General features: G+C 42.2%; 1 protein-coding gene and 1 non-coding gene across 8 annotated transcripts in view; both read right to left on the bottom strand.

Annotated features, from left to right (window-relative positions):
- The window catches only part of htt (huntingtin), a 33,674-nt gene extending 18,759 nt beyond the window's left edge, over positions 1 to 14,915 (bottom strand). For 5 of the 7 annotated variants that reach the window (XR_004610203.1, XM_034546109.1, XM_034546127.1 and 2 more), the window contains exons 1-29: positions 14,551 to 14,915; positions 13,536 to 13,619; positions 12,777 to 12,909; positions 12,494 to 12,553; positions 12,266 to 12,345; positions 10,227 to 10,365; positions 9,698 to 9,839; positions 9,374 to 9,552; positions 9,086 to 9,290; positions 8,420 to 8,497; positions 7,924 to 8,312; positions 6,024 to 6,150; positions 5,786 to 5,901; positions 5,583 to 5,694; positions 4,630 to 4,767; positions 4,213 to 4,371; positions 3,808 to 3,905; positions 3,586 to 3,725; positions 3,348 to 3,411; positions 3,109 to 3,209; positions 2,838 to 2,984; positions 2,558 to 2,678; positions 2,300 to 2,445; positions 1,958 to 2,136; positions 1,597 to 1,814; positions 1,308 to 1,434; positions 1,100 to 1,224; positions 900 to 1,010; positions 714 to 791 (exon numbers count right to left, since the gene is read on the bottom strand). Coding sequence is in view for 6 of the 7 variants with exons in the window: in XM_034546109.1 (XP_034402000.1) it covers positions 714 to 791; positions 900 to 1,010; positions 1,100 to 1,224; positions 1,308 to 1,434; positions 1,597 to 1,814; positions 1,958 to 2,136; positions 2,300 to 2,445; positions 2,558 to 2,678; positions 2,838 to 2,984; positions 3,109 to 3,209; positions 3,348 to 3,411; positions 3,586 to 3,725; positions 3,808 to 3,905; positions 4,213 to 4,371; positions 4,630 to 4,767; positions 5,583 to 5,694; positions 5,786 to 5,901; positions 6,024 to 6,150; positions 7,924 to 8,312; positions 8,420 to 8,497; positions 9,086 to 9,290; positions 9,374 to 9,552; positions 9,698 to 9,839; positions 10,227 to 10,365; positions 12,266 to 12,345; positions 12,494 to 12,553; positions 12,777 to 12,909; positions 13,536 to 13,619; positions 14,551 to 14,648 (3,894 nt within the window). In the remaining variant the exon portion in view is untranslated. The remainder of the gene's footprint in view (positions 1 to 713; positions 792 to 899; positions 1,011 to 1,099; positions 1,225 to 1,307; positions 1,435 to 1,596; positions 1,815 to 1,957; positions 2,137 to 2,299; positions 2,446 to 2,557; positions 2,679 to 2,837; positions 2,985 to 3,108; positions 3,210 to 3,347; positions 3,412 to 3,585; positions 3,726 to 3,807; positions 3,906 to 4,212; positions 4,372 to 4,629; positions 4,768 to 5,582; positions 5,695 to 5,785; positions 5,902 to 6,023; positions 6,151 to 7,923; positions 8,313 to 8,419; positions 8,498 to 9,085; positions 9,291 to 9,373; positions 9,553 to 9,697; positions 9,840 to 10,226; positions 10,366 to 12,265; positions 12,346 to 12,493; positions 12,554 to 12,776; positions 12,910 to 13,535; positions 13,620 to 14,550) is intronic. The other 2 variants (XM_034546117.1, XM_034546133.1) reach the window with 1 other exon arrangement.
- On the bottom strand, positions 489 to 618 carry LOC117739970. The gene has a single exon (XR_004610514.1).
- Positions 14,916 to 16,562: the final 1,647 nt, after the last annotated feature.

Genomic DNA, 16,562 nt, shown 5'->3' with positions numbered 1-16,562 from the left:
AGAGAGGTCTTAAGTTACTAAAGAATAAAAAAAACAATAGTTTCAAATCCACTATTATTTAGATTTTCAAATAGTATTTTTAAAACAAACTGGCTTGTACACTTTATTTCATTCAGGCACATTTCTTCCATTTGGATTCAATTTCCAATGTCGATTCTCAAATGTCTAAAATGTAACATTCTTTATATGCAAAGTAAATACCTTTTCTTTGCACTTGAACATAGTTAATCTCCAAGAGTGTTTTGTAGAATATTGCCAATGACCAGCTTTGTTTCTTAGTGTTTACATTTTTTAGTGATTACTGAAGGGGGGACCTTATCTACTGTTTGAGAAAAAATAAAATAATTCAGATTTCTTTTAAATAAATTCTGTAATGAATTAATTAAAGTCACTATAATGCAAGGAGTTATGTTTTGGGAATGTGTTGCGTCTTGAAAGGCTAAGTCTAGATGACAACCAGCTAGTATATAACGGAGTGTGTTTATAAAGATGTATGGTACCATCGCACAGGGAAACCCAAGCCTTTACAGGCCCTGTCGGCAGGAACCAGTCTCACTCTGTGTGGAGTCGCACCGGTTGCAGCACACTGCTCAGTGTTGTAACCATAAAGACTGCCACACACACACACACACACACACACACACACACACACACAATGAATGTGACAATACAATAAATCAAAATCTACAACCAGAGAACAGTAGATTACTGACCTGTTGTACACAAACAGTAGCCATGGTTGGTTCTCTGGAGAAACAGGACTTGAGGTAGCCCAATATTTCCTCCACACACTGACAGAAATAAAAGAACATGGTTGTATTCAATTGATTCATTCAGTTAAGAGTAGTGACAAATTATGATACGTCTGATCTCCAATAGCACCGACGTCATGTCTTTACCTTACTGATGTCATGTAGTGTGGCCAGCTCCAGGAGCTGAGACAGAACATCTAGAGTGGCACGCAGGAAACCTCCAAACTTCTCTTGGCTGCTGTGGAGGTCCAGCGTCACCTAGGAGATACAAAATTAAAATGACCACCACCACCACCAACCTCCATTCAGGCGACTGACTTTCTGTCAGTAGGAAGTAGTGTTCTGACCTTGTAGTTGGCATGTGTAGCTTTGAGGACATCATAGAGCTTGAGGTAGGGTGGCAGATGGTAGAAGTTGCCAAAGGTGGTGGATTTGTTTATGGCCGTTGACCCAGTGCCGTCTGCTGGCCTACCTGCTCACAAAAAGCAAAACATAAAACTTTTAATATATTCACAGACACGTCAGTGATGTTGACCTGGTCAGGTGTGCATGTACCTGTATTGATCTCATTGCTTTTCTTTGGGCTCATAGGCGCAGCACTGGGCTCAGCAGCATCCTTCTCCTTGCCTTTTCTGCGAATGGGACTGAGGGAGGGGGTGTTGCTCAGGGATGGGAGGGTGGCCTAAAGGAAAAAAAGAAAACAGGAGTAAACAGTATAGAAAGTTAACTAAATACAATGGCCTTCCTGTGGATGCAACTTAGTCATAAGCAGATCAAAGAAAGTAAAATGTGACTAAAGTAATTACTTTGAGACGATCAAAACAAAGACTCTATAGACAGTTACCTTAACCGCTGGTCCCGGTGGTGTGTCATCAAGCACATGGGCACAGATGTTGAGGATCTTCAGTAGGTGAGAAAAGAGCTGCTCCACCATGGCCACCAGGGAGCGCTCTGACAGACCTGCCCATGGCTCGTCCATCTTATTTGGGTTAGGGTTGGTGCTACCACTGCTGCCTTCCTCCTCTCCGGCCCAGGGGTTGCGCATGCATTTAGGGGCCACAGCTGGGAACATGATTAAGGGACATGTTAATCGATATAAGAACACAGCTTTTGTCTTAAAGTTCTGTTTGAGTGAATGGTGGTATGTTTATAAATACAATTTAATTTCAAGCTACGGGTAAGATCGGTATGCATATATTACCCACCAGCAAGCAGATTGCCAGAAAGCATCAGTGCATCCTGGTGTGAAGAAAGATCCAGTGGAAACCAGGCGGAGGAGAGTAAAGAGAGGACCATGTTGGCCATTCCTACTGTCAGAGTCCTCCGCTCATTGTCTGGTGCAGATGAAGAGGTGGTGGAAGAGGCTGGAGCACTACTAGGCAAACTGCAGAACAGAGAGACAAGGACAGAAGTTAATCAGGTGTAATAGAACAAGAAATAAAAGGAAATTAAATGAGAGAGTAATGTTTTTTTCTGGCAGAATATGCAACTATGATGGGATTACATGTACAAGCAAAGGATGAATAAAAGAGAGCGGGGACACAAACCTAAGGGCTCTGCCTCTGCTGCGGCTGAGACTAGAGCGGGAAGAAAAGCTGCTACTGGAGCTAACATAGCCACAGTGCCAGCCTGTACTCCAAGTGCACACTGGAAAATGTATAGCCAGGAGGCACAAGGCTTCACAGCAGCCAAACTGCAGAGAAACAGAAATTATTTTGTATTGAAACATGTTATCATAAAAAACAAAAAAACAGATACATTTTATACAGCAGGCAGAGAAGTGGTATGTGTGACTGAAAGCTCACAGTCAGGGCTTTGGAGGAAGAGGAGGTGAAAGCATGGGAGACGGCGGTAACGACTCTGGACAAATTGTTCTCGACTGTGACATCAGACACATTGTTGGACAAGTTGTAGCCTCGGTACGTCCTAGCAGACAGAGAAAAGATCAGAGATCCTCATTGATTGTGGTCTGCGATTTTTAGCTTTGTCACTGAACCATTTAGACTTCATTTCAAAGCTCTCGTCATCATTTCTTAGCAATAGAATGACATTGAGTGCCTATTAGATGTCTGTGTGTCCATGTACCTTGTGATGGTGCTAACTGTGAACTGGGAGGGGGGTTGTGTCTCGTGCATCAGCAGCTGCAGGTAGACTGAACTCTGGTCCCGGGCAATTGCCACTACTGGGTCCACTTGACCCTGGTCACAGTCATAGAACAACCTGGAAACCAGCCTGAGAGAGAGGCACAAAGACATGTGGGATGAATGAGTGGAACATTAAGCGGGAGACATTAGAAAGACAGAAAATACAGTATAATATACACATACAGAATATGAGAAGCGATGAGATAGTATACCTGCTGACAGCAGAGGCAGCCACGTGCCGGACTCTGGGGTCATCATCTCCCAACAGACGGATGACCACATCATTCAGCACTCTGTCCTGCAGCCGAAGCCGCTACATAGAGAAGAATGTGGAATTAGGGTCAGCAACTCAAGTTAAAAACTTTTAGGATACACACGGCACGTGTTTGTGTCTAAATACGACTGGCAATTCCACGTGAAGACTACAGGAAAGGTAGCAAGGAGAACTTACCCCAGTGTAGTGATGATCCCCTCTGTGCAAAGTCTCTGTTTTCCTCTCGAGGAAATTAACTAACCTAAAAGAAGAAAGAGTAAATATGTTAAATGGGCAATCACAGAATATTTGTGTTTCATTCAAACATCATTAATGTGTAGGATATAGTGATGTATAGAGTGTAGTCCAATCGGGACAGCAAGATGCCAGAGCAAGTACCTCTAGCAACACAGGAAAAGATTGAAATAGATTTTACCGGAAGTCCATTTCAGCCAAGGTCTCCAAGAGCTCTGTGCGAACAAGCCAATAGGACGAGTCCCTCAGAGCAAGAAGGTTTATCATCAACTGCAGGCCTAGCTCACTCAGGGTACTGCTGCACACAGTCATGAGGCAGTGCTGAAACACACATAAAAAAAGGTTAGCCTCAAACACACATGCAGAGCACAGACTACTAGCACACTCATACAGATAAACGTACCCTCACTGCAGAGCAAGCCATCTTGCATGTGACGGAGGATTCATCTTTCAGAGTTTTCTGAAGCAAAGGCACCAAGTCCACCAGGGACACAGGGTTACCTGGAGAGAAACGTGTCATGCAGGTGATCATTAAATACCATCAAAACTTTCATTATGTCCGCACCAAAACACACCTGTACAGATAAGATACTTTATCAATCCCAAAATTCTTGTGCCAGAGTTTCATTAAAGATTACAAAAATAGAATAGCGAAAAACAATAGAATACAAATATAAACATATATGAACAATATAATAACAATTATTAAGTGTAAAATAAATACTGACACTATTGCAAAATAGAATACAATAGCAATAAGTGTAAGGTAAACATATAAAAGAAAATTATCCCCGCCTCCCACACAAACCTGTTGCTCTCTGCACGCTGGCCAGCCAGGTGTGTATGTTGTAACGTGTTTTGGTGAGTGCAGCTTGTATGATGGCTGCACAGAGGATGGCTGTGGCCCCTCGGATCTGTGGGTCCCCATGGTCAATGAGGCCCAGCATGTCACTGATATACTGCTGCTCTGCAAGAAGCCAGAGAGAGCAGGGTCAAAGACAGTGCTGAAGAAAATACAGTTGTCAAATAATGGAAGGAATTGTTTAATATTTGGACATGAAAAAGTACATTTTAAATAATAAAATCAATCTAATGCCATAGGTAATATTATTAGTTATATCTGTGCAAAAAAAGTTATTTTAATTGTTTTGCTGGATATTAAGAAAGGCTTTCAGAAACCCCTGCCACAAACATTACACTCAGTCCTCTGGCTTTAAGCCCTCACCTTTAACTGGAACGCCGTCCAGCGGCTCCAGGTAGAGGGAGTTAAAGAAGGCTTCAGGGTGCAGCGCTGCTGCTGCCCCAACACAGCTGACCGCCAGAGCCTTCACGCTCACTCGCACCTCCTTGTCAGGGGTCAGACCTGGAAACACACACACACAAGTCAGATAAACCACCGACAACATTAAGTTGAGGCTGTGTCTCTAAATGTTGTTCATAGTTTAAAATACAGTTTTGTAAAAACAAAGTTCATAGGTTTTGTATCATAGCCGTGTCAATCAAATGTACACTACTGAACGTCTGCCGTTTTTAAGTTTATTTATTAAGGGCTTCATCATAGACATGCCTTGCCTTGATCAAACTAATCAATAAACATACCCTGCTAATGGTCCTAATGCCAAGTCATTTATATTTCTCTGACCTTTTGTAAACATACCAAAAATCATATAGAAACTATTTTTTATTTTTTTTAAATTGTGAATTTCCCACAACTTTTTGTGAAGCTAATAATTCTGTCTACTCTTAACATTGGAGATATTCGATAGTACTATGATAATCAAGATGTTGGTGCTCTCAATCCATTTCTTCATTCTATATGCAATTTGTTTACCAGAATTTTTTTAAGTTCTCAACTTTTCACCTAAAACTGAATCACTCAGTGTATATTAACACAAAGTAATACGCTTTTGGAAAATCATGAAACATTTTCCCTGCAACCTCCGGTTGAAGATGTTCATCATCTGTACTCCTGATTTTATATTTGATGTCATTGTCTTCTATTATTGTCATTGTATGCTCTTCATATGTATTATTAATATCTGTTCTCTATGTGCTGTGATTGTTTACCTGAAAATTGATAGTTCTCAAAAACTGGGCTAGTGTGATTGGTACTTAATTAGACTTAGGCAAATAGAATGACACCCATGTCTAATTTTGAGCAGTTTTTATAACACTCACCATTCTTTTGTCCCGTCAGTAGGAAGGAAGCAGCAAGAAGCCGTACACAGTGCACCAGCGGCTCCACCCCCTGGTCAGTATAATGTCCAATTGGACCCTTTATCCGAGATGGCTAAGAAGCAGGGAGTTAAAGTTAAGACAGACTAATAATAATTTTGATTTCTTTACCTAAAACTGCCATGATTGTTTTAGTGTGCGTTTACCTTATTATCGGGTTCAGGTTCAGCCGATTCGTCCTTTGGTATGAAGCGGTCCACACTGCTGTCTGAACCTTGCCGGTTGTGACCTCGGCCGTCGAAGAGATGAGGTTTGCTCAGTGCTGCACACAAGCACACACATAAATAATAAGTATGCTTAGTAAAACTAAATAAGGAGAACCTGTTTGATTAAAACCAGGGTTTCTGTGTTTGTGTGTGTGCCAACATGTGTACACAAACCTACCAAGTGCTGACTGCAGGATTGGTTCCGGTGGTTCTTCTTGGGAGGAAGGTGCTGCTCCTTCTTCTTCTTCATCCTGTAATGTCCCGATCTGCATCCCAGAGTACTGGCTCTCACTGCCATCCAGCACCTTATGCATAGACACACAGCGCAAACACCTCCAGTCAGGAACTAAACTTACATTACAAAACCACTAAAATGCAACAAATTGGAAATGCTACCGCATGCAAAGGATTCCTAGTTAGTTCTGTCTCATTCGTTACAGAGTTAGATTTGCTGGATTGAGGACACACAATGACTGTAAAGTCAAACAAATGTTTGAAAACTACTGCATCATGCTTGGGTCACTTCATTTACAGCAAATCAACTACACACAGGAAAAAAACACAGGCTTGATAACGATAACGATTTTGGTTGCCACAGTCCACCAGAGGAAGCGCAAGCTTTTGATCCAAACTAATAACTTTGAAATTAATTAAAGTAAAGTGAGTATTTTCAATACATAGACTGCATGAGGTACACACAACATTTTACAGTGAACACGTTTTTCCTAGTAAGATGTATAAAGTAATCTTAATCCAAAAATGTATATAGATAATGGTTTTTTCTGGGTTAGGCCTCGGCTGGAACAAAAGCCTGTCTCTTGAAAAAGGTAGAAAGAACCAAATCTGAAGGAGAACAATAAAAAAGGAACGGATGGCCTTCATGCTTCTATCAGAACTCTAAGCCATCAAGATGGGATGTTGGGGTTGCTTGATTTACAAAGGTCTTTCATTTTTGAGGGGGGGGGGTCACTGGAAACAAGGAGATGAGGAAGAAGGGGCATGATGTATTGTCAATGACAACAAGAAGGGGAAAAGTAGCAATACGCAGGGCAAATTATGTGCATGGGTTGTGACGAACGAAAGGAGAAAGAATCAAGAAAGCCAAAGGTTTCCAGACAAGCAAGCCCCTCCCCCTCCGTTCAAAGTGTCCAATTGGCTGACCTTGTCACTAGTGCTAGAGGAAGAGGAGGTGGCATAGAAGGAAGAAGAGGAGGAGAAAGAGAAAGAAGAAGAGGAAGCAGTGTAGACAGAAGAGTCGCTGTCTGTGGCATCGGGACCCTCGGTGGAAGTTGGTGAGGGAGGAGACGGCTCAATCACCTGCGGCAATGGAGTGTGCGACTGAGACGAAGCAGGAGAAGGATAAGGGGGATGGGGCAAAACCATAGAGGTAGAATTGTTAGAGTAGACTATCTCGCACCAAGAAGTCTGAGGAGGAGCAGCATAACCTAAATGATTGAATCAAGCGGCAGCACCTCTTATCCCATTTATTCTAAGGAGCACTTTTATTATATCATAGTGCATGCACACCATACAAGATGTGAAAGATGACCAATTATTTATAAATGAATGTATTAAAAAGAACTGCCAACCAGCTCCCAAATATTTTAGATGGCACAGTACAGCAGGCCTGTAGAAAAAGGACATTACAAAACCAGGATACCATCTCTATGAAAGGGTTGTTGTCTATATTTATACTCCAGTACTTGCTGTCACAAAAAAGTTGGTTTAAATACTTTACAACTTTGAAAGACGAGATAATTGAAAGACGAGATAATTTTACAGTAATTTCCAGTATATGCAATTTGTAGGAAATGGTCTAAAACACCAACACTTTAAATGGTAATAATAAAATTATACATTGAACATTGTCCATTCTACGAATCCTAACTATGAAGTGTAGCATCATTCATAACTGGGAACTATGCCTTTAGACATTAGGGTTCATAGTTAATTATAGCATTGCATGGTAATTAAGTCTTTCAGTGCCGAGGGAAGCCTGCCGCCCCCCCACACAAACGTGCTGCATCTTTTAACCAAATTAAATCTCACTCGTAGCAAGCCCACACAGTCTCACTGACCAGCTCTGCTACATCTGAAGGTGTGACAGCCGAGTCTGGTCCCTCTGTGGTGGTCTGGGAGGAGTCGCTGGGTGGAAGTGAGCGATCGTTAGTGCCTAGCAGAGTCGCGCCTTCTCCCAAGGGCCCTCCCTCCGTCTCTGGTGTGGTATAGTCAGCCGTCTCTGGAGTAATATTGGCCCCACCGCTGGAGCTCCGACTCAGCATTTCCTCCTCGTTGTCATTGGGTGATTCGGGAGTGTCTGATGCAGATGTCCCTCCTCCGCCTTGCTCTGAGGAGGCACTGAGGTCCACAGACTCGCCAGGCTGCAGGGTATGCTGGGAGGAGCGCGGTTGCTCGGTGATGATGTCCACCTGGGCTGCAGAGGAGCCGTCTGCACCAACAACTGTTGCTGGAGGAAAGACGCACACAAAGCCTGTTTATAACTGTTGCATGGGGCTTTACCATCTAGTTTGCAGCTGCCAAATACATTCTGCCTCCTGGTGATTGTTGTCTTACCTGTGAAGACACCAGTGGTGACCTCTGTTCTTTCGGCGTCATCATCCAACCCCTCCTCTTCCCCAGAAAGCATTTTACCTTGAAACAGATTTTGTGTCAACATAATAACACCATCACTAGTTGAAAAGAGGGAAAGAGACTAAAACCTTTATGATGCAAATTTATCATGAATTTAGAAGACAATCAACCACCCTAGTTGACTCAGTCGGAGGATAATTTGCCCAAACCCTGACTGAAATATCAGTTAGAGGGTCGAGATGATAAATAGACCAGTCACCTCTTTGTTTCCTGAGAAGGAGTGGACTGCATGAGGACCCTCCCCCCGCTACAAATGGCAGGAAACAGGAAGTAGAAACAGGAGGCAAGGAAGAGAAAAGCAGGAAAAGCTCAGAGGAAGTCATAGGAAAACCACTATTATTTACAAGCGATAGAGTATTAGAAGTAAGCCAAGCAAAGAAAGAGGCTGTAAACTCAGACCAAAGCAGGAACGAGAGTCGAACAAAAAAACAGCCTGGTCGACCAAAAGTCCATCAGTAAGGGTTAATGAAATAAAAGCTACTTGAAGCAGATACATTGCCAGGTGGTGACTATGTAAAACCCTGTAGAGCCCACAATATATTGAACAAAAGCTTCATGAAGACAATCCCAACTGAATGGTGCGTTTACCAATGAGCTCGAGGATGCTGCTGGAGCGCGCGCGGCTCTCTGTGTCCTGGCGGAAAACCGTGCCATGAAGAATGCTGCCTGCGGTGATGAGCATGTGCAGAAGCTCTGGTGGGGGAGTCCTGAACATCTGCTGCAGGAGCTCCAGCGCTGCAGTGACCACGTTGTGATCCCAGTGCTGTGTGTAGTGTAGGGTCAGCTCGTACACCTTCAGACACACGTGCATATTAAATTTAGTCAAATCTATATAATCAACATAGAAACACTGGTATCCACACAATCACTCTCTACCTGCAGCAGTTGTTCAGGTGTTGGCTGTACATCAGCCTCCTTCCTCGTGACTCCAAAACTTCCTTTGAGGCTGGTGGTGTTGACTTGCTGCTGCAGCAGAGGCATCAGGTAGCGAAGGGTTAACAGCACCCCCAGAATTAGGTGGGTGGGGTGCTCTTCATCCACTGGAACCAGCAGACCTAGAAACGGTTTGAAGGTCAGGGTGTGTGATTACTTGTCCTCTTTGAATGTCTGTAGCCACTTGATGTCAAACTAGCTCACTACTATGTTAGTTGAAATATTCTTAACTGTTAAGTCAGAGTATGTGTGCGAGTGTGGCCCTACCGAGCAGCACATTAAGGAGCCATGTGTAGAAGTAGCTGGTGCGTCTGGAGTGTTGGCACACACTGACGGCTGAGCTGGCTGCTGTCCGTCGGATGGTGGGGGAGCTGGACTTCAGGTTGGCCACAAACGACTTTAGCAGCACCTGGGACAAAAATGGTTGGACTACAATGAAAGCAAGATGTGCATATTTCCTTCTCTAGGCCCTGTCGAATTACTGTATATCATTTTTGTTAAATTAGTTGGATCTTAACTTTTTAAATTATAGATTTTTGACAGTGCTGGAAGGGAGCAATCCTTCAAAATGTAATGTTTGTGGATCCAAGATGGGAAATTCATGCATTTTGATTTTTTAATAACGGCTTAACTTAAGCTTCTATAAATTGGTAGTGGAAGAGTAAGAAACGGGAGAGGAAACACAACATTTCCAGTGACAAATAATGCAGCAAGATTTCATTCGAAGGAAAAAGTTATCTGCGCTCAAATTAATGTTCCATACTATACAGTTTCAATGTTTTTGATGTGTGGATACCTTGATCTCGCCATCATTGGCGAAGTGCCCCAAGGCGGCCATGATCTTGGGCATTGCAGCTGCCAGAGTCTCCTGGACTGTCTCCTCCTGCCGCTTGGTGATTCGAGAGAGGCATGGCAACAGATTGACCAGGTAGGGTCTGGACCACATGAGACGGAGAGAGGGATAAGAATGCAAACAGAAGAAAGTAGTAAAAAAAACATTTTAAACTGAGGGAGACACTAATGTTCCTCCCCCTAACCATAGCTGATTGTGAGGCATGCCGGCGATCGGCTGACATTACTGTCTTCAAGAGGCTGTAGCCGGCTGAGTTTTAAAGCTTTTTGGCATCATCACATGAAGGCACAATAAGGCTACACATTTTGGCGAGGGAAGAACTGGAATGGCCATATTCATCGGGGTCCCTTGATCACTCACCTATAATACTCACGAGTATCCCATTTACAGACGTGCCTACTTTATGATAAACCCATTTAGTCTGGGGCAAAAACTATACAGGTATTCTGCATGCAGTATACATTTCATTTAGCTAAATCCAATGAGATCAATTGTGTTCATCGTAGCCATTTTACATAGTGAGACCATTATTTGAAACTCTATTGTATAAAATGATGGTATGGGATTCAGAGGATGTACTTTCTTAGGTACATTGACAAGATGGTTTCTGAGCAGTTTCCAGAACCGAAGTGCTCGCCATCCTATCGCCGAAAAATGCAATTCTTGCGAAATTCTCCAAATGTCAAAAGTTTTAATATAAAATCACAGCTTTGGTTTTTCTCTGTGGTTTAACAAGGTCTTGGTGTCTTATTTGAGGGATGCAAAAGATACATAAATTCTCAAGAGGTTAAATGTAGCACTAAATCTATGTAACAAATGGTATGAAGCAAGAAAATTACTGCAATAACTTATGAAACATGAGCATGAGAATGGGCTCATACCTCCATCAAAATGCTCTATGGCCTGATACACTTCTACAATTTATTTTTAAATAACACACACACAGCTGAGCTGTATCTCAAATGAATCTCCAGGTTCCCAGCTTTCAGATGATTTATACGACTTTTATGTTGCATAAACGGTTGACCTGCTATCTCCCCCTAACAACTACCTAAAAAACAAAAAAAATTATCTATGTGAGTCTCTAATTAACCAACTAGTGATTTGTAGATAACACATTTAAAATCTACAACTTAATTTGCCATCCCGTGATTTTCCCCTCCGGGTTCCACGTTCCTGTAGGTACATGCTGTACAACATCAGGAGAATACGACCCCTTCTCACTCAGAAGGCGGCACAGGTTCTGGTCCAGGCTCTGGTCATCTCACGCCTAGACTACTATAACTCCCTCCTGGCAGGTCTACCTGCTAATGCCATTCGACCTCTACAGCTCATCCAGAATGCAGCTGCTCGACTGGTCTTCAACCTCCCGAAATGTACCCACACTACTCCGCTCCCCTTCACTGGTTACCGGTGGCCGCCAGCATCCGCTTCAAAACATTGGTACTTGCGTACCGTGCTGCGAACAGATTGGTTCCAGTCTACATCCAGGACATGGTCAAACCGTACACCCCAGCCCGTTCACTTCGCTCGGCTTCTGCCAATCGGCTTGTAGCTCCGTCACTTCGAGCTAAACACTCAAAGTCACGACTGTTTGCTGTGCTGGCTCCTCATTGGTGGAACGAGCTCCCCATTGACATCAGGACAGCAGAAAGTCTCTACATCTTCCGTCGCAAACTAAAAACACATCTTTTTCGACTACACCTTGAATAGGGAAGGTAGCGCCGTAGTAGCACTTTAGTAGCAATTAAATGACTCTTACTGATAGCACTTTGTAGTTTAACTTTATTGAAGAAATTGTACTTGCTTGATTCTTGTTGTTCTGAGTTTGGACTCATGGTTTAATGCACTTATTGTAAGTCGCTTTGGATAAAAGCGTCAGCTAAATGACATGTAATGAGTTCAGCATAACATAATTTAAATATTGATGCCATGTGAATGAAGTAGAAAGCCATTTTCAGGCATTGCGTGCGTGTGCATACCTGCATTTCTGTGGTCTGATGAGGTGAGCAAGCTCAGCAAACCTCCACAAAGCTGCCCTCAGACTCCGAGAGGCACTGTTCTACAGAGATACACAAATGTTCATTAACACCGTCACAAGTGTTTGTTTTTTCACACTAAAAATGAAACAAATGTCAAACCGTCATCATTTGTGAGGATAAAACGGTTGCATAAAAAGACGACTAACAGCACAGACACTTATCTAATACCTTTTTAATTTCTTTGTACAGTTCCAGCTGCAGTCTAGGAAGGTTTGAGTCCATCAAAGCCTGAAAATAAATATAAAAAATTGACACGGTGCAAACATATTTTATTACATCATGCACACCCAAATCAAGGCTCATTATTCTGTAATTGTATCATGTCGTCAGTGGGTACCAACGGTAAATGAATTGATGATCAACGTTATTGACCTATTATTAAAGAAACAATGATGGACAATTTTGAAAAGTGGAGAGAAAAGAGTAGTATGGGGCGCTGCTCAGTGCTCACTTTGATGATTTTGTTCAGGCACTCATCAGCTACCATCCGGACATCTGATTCACTGTCATCACTGCAGAGCAGGAACATTTCCATGGCGATGCCCAGCAATTTCTGAAACTCTGGAGACGTTCTGCTCCCAGGACCATAGAGAAGAAACGTGAGGCAAATGTCATTACGCACATACATATTAATCTTTCAACAGCCATTGTATATGCAACTCATGATCATTATTCTGAACTGTTCACAAATGAAACACTGACATGAACACACACAAATGCCATTTTCCACTCAGCTATATTTCAATCACAAGCTATTCAGAGGCTATCCTAAATTTCTGACACACACGTCCTGGAGTAGCTAGATATCAGATTTAATGAGACTTTATGGTGAATTATTGATGATTATGGTCATGTTTTTTGGGGTTAAAAAACATGACCATAATCATCACCAAAAAACACATGACAGTGATAAAGACAAAAGCAAAGTAAGGAAGCTAGTAATTCAGCTTGTTGTGGCTCATAATACAGCAGATCAGTGGATAAATAGATCAGCAAAATATGTATAATTCTAAAAATATGGCAACGATTCTTTTATGCTTTACAAAAAATAAAACAAGTGCTTACTGTCCACCCAAGGTAGAAAAAAAATCAGAAGTGGTAAAAAGCCATGCACTCTCAATGCAATCCAACTTGTATTTATCTTGAGTCACTGTTCACAAATATAAAGTTAAATGTAAACTTGATTGAAAGTTCAATCAGCAAGGCCTACCTCAGAGACTGAGCCACAATGTTTTCACATATTGTCAGGCAGTGTGTGACCCTGTCCTTCTTTGTGGTAGCCTGTTCCTTTTTCCTGTGAAAGAGGAAACATGGGGAGGATGAGAAGAAGGGACAGACAACAAGAAGCAAAAAATATAGAAGCAAAGAGAGAGAGAAAGAACGATAAGATAGAAAAATTGGGTGTAAATTTCTAGGTACTAACCAAACAGCACAATGGATGGAATATTTCAATTAAGAAGTCTGTGCTACATAAGAAAACACATCAACACTGGTCAACTGTGTCGATATCACTGAAACACAGCAACTAAAGAGATCCCCATTCGGGTTGAAAGGAACCCCAATATTACCCTTTCCACCTTTTCAAATGTATTAATATTCAGCCAATTGACAATCATTTCAATTAAATGTGTATAGTCATAACAACTAACAGCACCAGCAGAGTCATCGGGTTCATCTGCCAGCCCAAAGGTCCTTAAATATGTGTTATTTTCTTATTGTATCTGGCATGCACTCTGTTCTAATTGAATGTAGTGTTTGGCATGTGTTCCTGTGATAACAAAAGCGTGGTTTCTTAAGTAGGGACAAACACAAAACAATGAACTACACAATGACACTCAAAACGATTGAACGCGGATTTCCAAATAGTATTCTTCCGAGAGCAACTTATTGAAGCCGAGCCTGAACACTTTAATCGGCCCCGGTGCCTTCAGCAGGTGCGTGGTCATCCAGTAACAGCAACCATTCATTGAAGATGTGCCGGGCTGACACTCAGATAATGGTAATATCAGACGACAAAGCTCCGCGGGGCATTGGTGTAATATCTGAAAACTAGCGATGTCAAATCTAAAACAGCAGAGAAGTTGAACTACCAGCATCTGGTTGCTGGTTCGCGTCTCCGGCTTCAAGCCACGATAGCTTGGTTACGTTATCCGAGAGGCTCCGACGTTAGCACGAAGCTAAGCTAACCTGTCTGTGCAGTGTTCGTCACACAAACATCCACTTACTGCCTCTGAACGAGCTCCTCGGCGGTCGGCGGTCCCTGTTGCTGCTGGAATGTCTTCAGACTCTCGAAGGCCTTCATCAATTTCTCCATGGTGGCCATCTTAGCAATCACGAGTAAGCACGCTAGCTAGACGAGCTAATATTTACAGTGTGAGCTAACTAGCTAAATTAACGCGAGGAGAGAGAGCAAGCGGTGCGTAGTGCGACGAGAGTGATAACACTGCTCGCGACTACCACCGACCCCCCGCCTTCTCTTCGTGTAAGATATCTCTTATTATTTCACAATCTGTATCCTAAATGAACTAAATGTTGGTCGATAATAAGCCATCTTTGATGCAGCGTTGTATTCCCCCGACAAATCCCACCAGGAAGTGGAATTTATGAGTTTACAGAGAGGGGAGGGGCGTGAACTCAGTGGCCAATCAGACTGCGATTTCACGTTGATTGACTTGTGAAAAAGCCAATGGGTGACTCGGGTATCTTTCTTCCTATGTTGTTATTGTTGCTGTCACGGGACCGCTGTAATCCAGATTGTAGAAACATATTTAAGCAATGGTGTAGCTGTGGCTTTTATCAGTGCAGCAAGAAATCTGCGTAGGAGTGACAGTGAGGAGGCTAGCATCAATTAAAGAAGATCACTTAGTTTATACTAAATGTGTAAAAAATTATGCAGGACTTTTTTTAAAATGACAATTTATGGCCTAAATGGGTTGCCTTAGCCATGACAATGTTCTCCACATGTTGCTCAATCTTGAAAAGTCTGAAGGTCTTCCAGTCTAGAATGTGGCTCGATGGTACTGCTTCTCAGTCTTGTACGAAGAAAAGAAAAAGAAAAACTTTCCACATTACATTACATGTCATTTAGCTGACAAAGCGACTTACAATAAGTGCATTAAACCATGAGTCCAAACTCAGAACAACAAGAATCAAGCAAGTACAATTTCTTCAATAAAGTTAAACTACAAAGTACTATCCGTAAGTGCCATTTAAGTGCTACTTAAGTGCTATCGGTAAGGGACATTTAAGTGCTACTACGGCATTTAAGTGCTACCTATTCAAGGTATAGTCGAAAAAGATGTGTTTTTAGTTTGCGACGGAAGATGTAGAGACTTTCTGCTGTCCTGATGTCAATGGGGAGCTCGTTCCACCAATGACATAAAAAACAATCCTGTTGGAAGCAAGTCTGAATCAGATTGTGCAGGGCCATGAGAGATCACAGCAAACAAAAAAAAGAAAGTGGGTTACTGTTTACAAACACTCATTCAGATTTTTGTAAGTGAGACACTATGAGAGAAATCTAATACTGATGGTGTGGTATGAGTAAAGGATCTGAATACTTCTTACACCACTGAAGGTAAGCAGAGCTGATGTGTCTAGCTAACTCACAAAGGAAATACAAGTTAGTTGTAGCTCTTGAACCTTAGTATTCAATCAGGAATACCAACATCCTGTCATCCATTTGCTCTCTTCCGGTGAATCAAGTCAAGGGATACATCCCAAGGCCCAATCCAGCTGTGATCAGCAGCTGCCGTCCTCAGAAACAGACGTTGCTTAACGAGACTGTTCAGAGGAAAGGACGTCTCATTTCTCTTTAAACATATTTCCTTCTTTCCTCTCTCCTTGTATTGTGTTCTTCCTCCTACCAGGAATGCATGAAGGAAAAGAAACAAGGGAAACGTGGAGAAAAGCATGTGCATGAACATCTAAATTATTTGTCTGTAACCTTCACATTATACCTACGTTGATCAGTCCTACACACCCTTGACTCAGTTGGAAAATAATTAATGGCGTAAACACAACCACCCATTAGAAATACATTTAGACCTTTAACTTTATGTAGTGGGTGAAGGAAGTAGGAAAAGCTTTCAAAACAACACACCGGCAGCATCTACCCTAACCGATGCAGATTGTATATTGTGGCTTTGGCATTTCTTATGTCTTACCAGCATGACACTATGCACATTAATTCACAACAAACAAATCAATTTACGACACAAATAAGTCAAGACGCAAG

Source organism: Cyclopterus lumpus, chromosome 1, assembly GCF_009769545.1.
Source record: "Cyclopterus lumpus isolate fCycLum1 chromosome 1, fCycLum1.pri, whole genome shotgun sequence".
NCBI classification, from domain to species: Eukaryota; Metazoa; Chordata; class Actinopteri; order Perciformes; family Cyclopteridae; genus Cyclopterus; species Cyclopterus lumpus.
The sequence above is the reverse complement of the archived record's forward strand: the minus strand, read 5'-3'. Positions and strand labels throughout refer to the sequence as shown.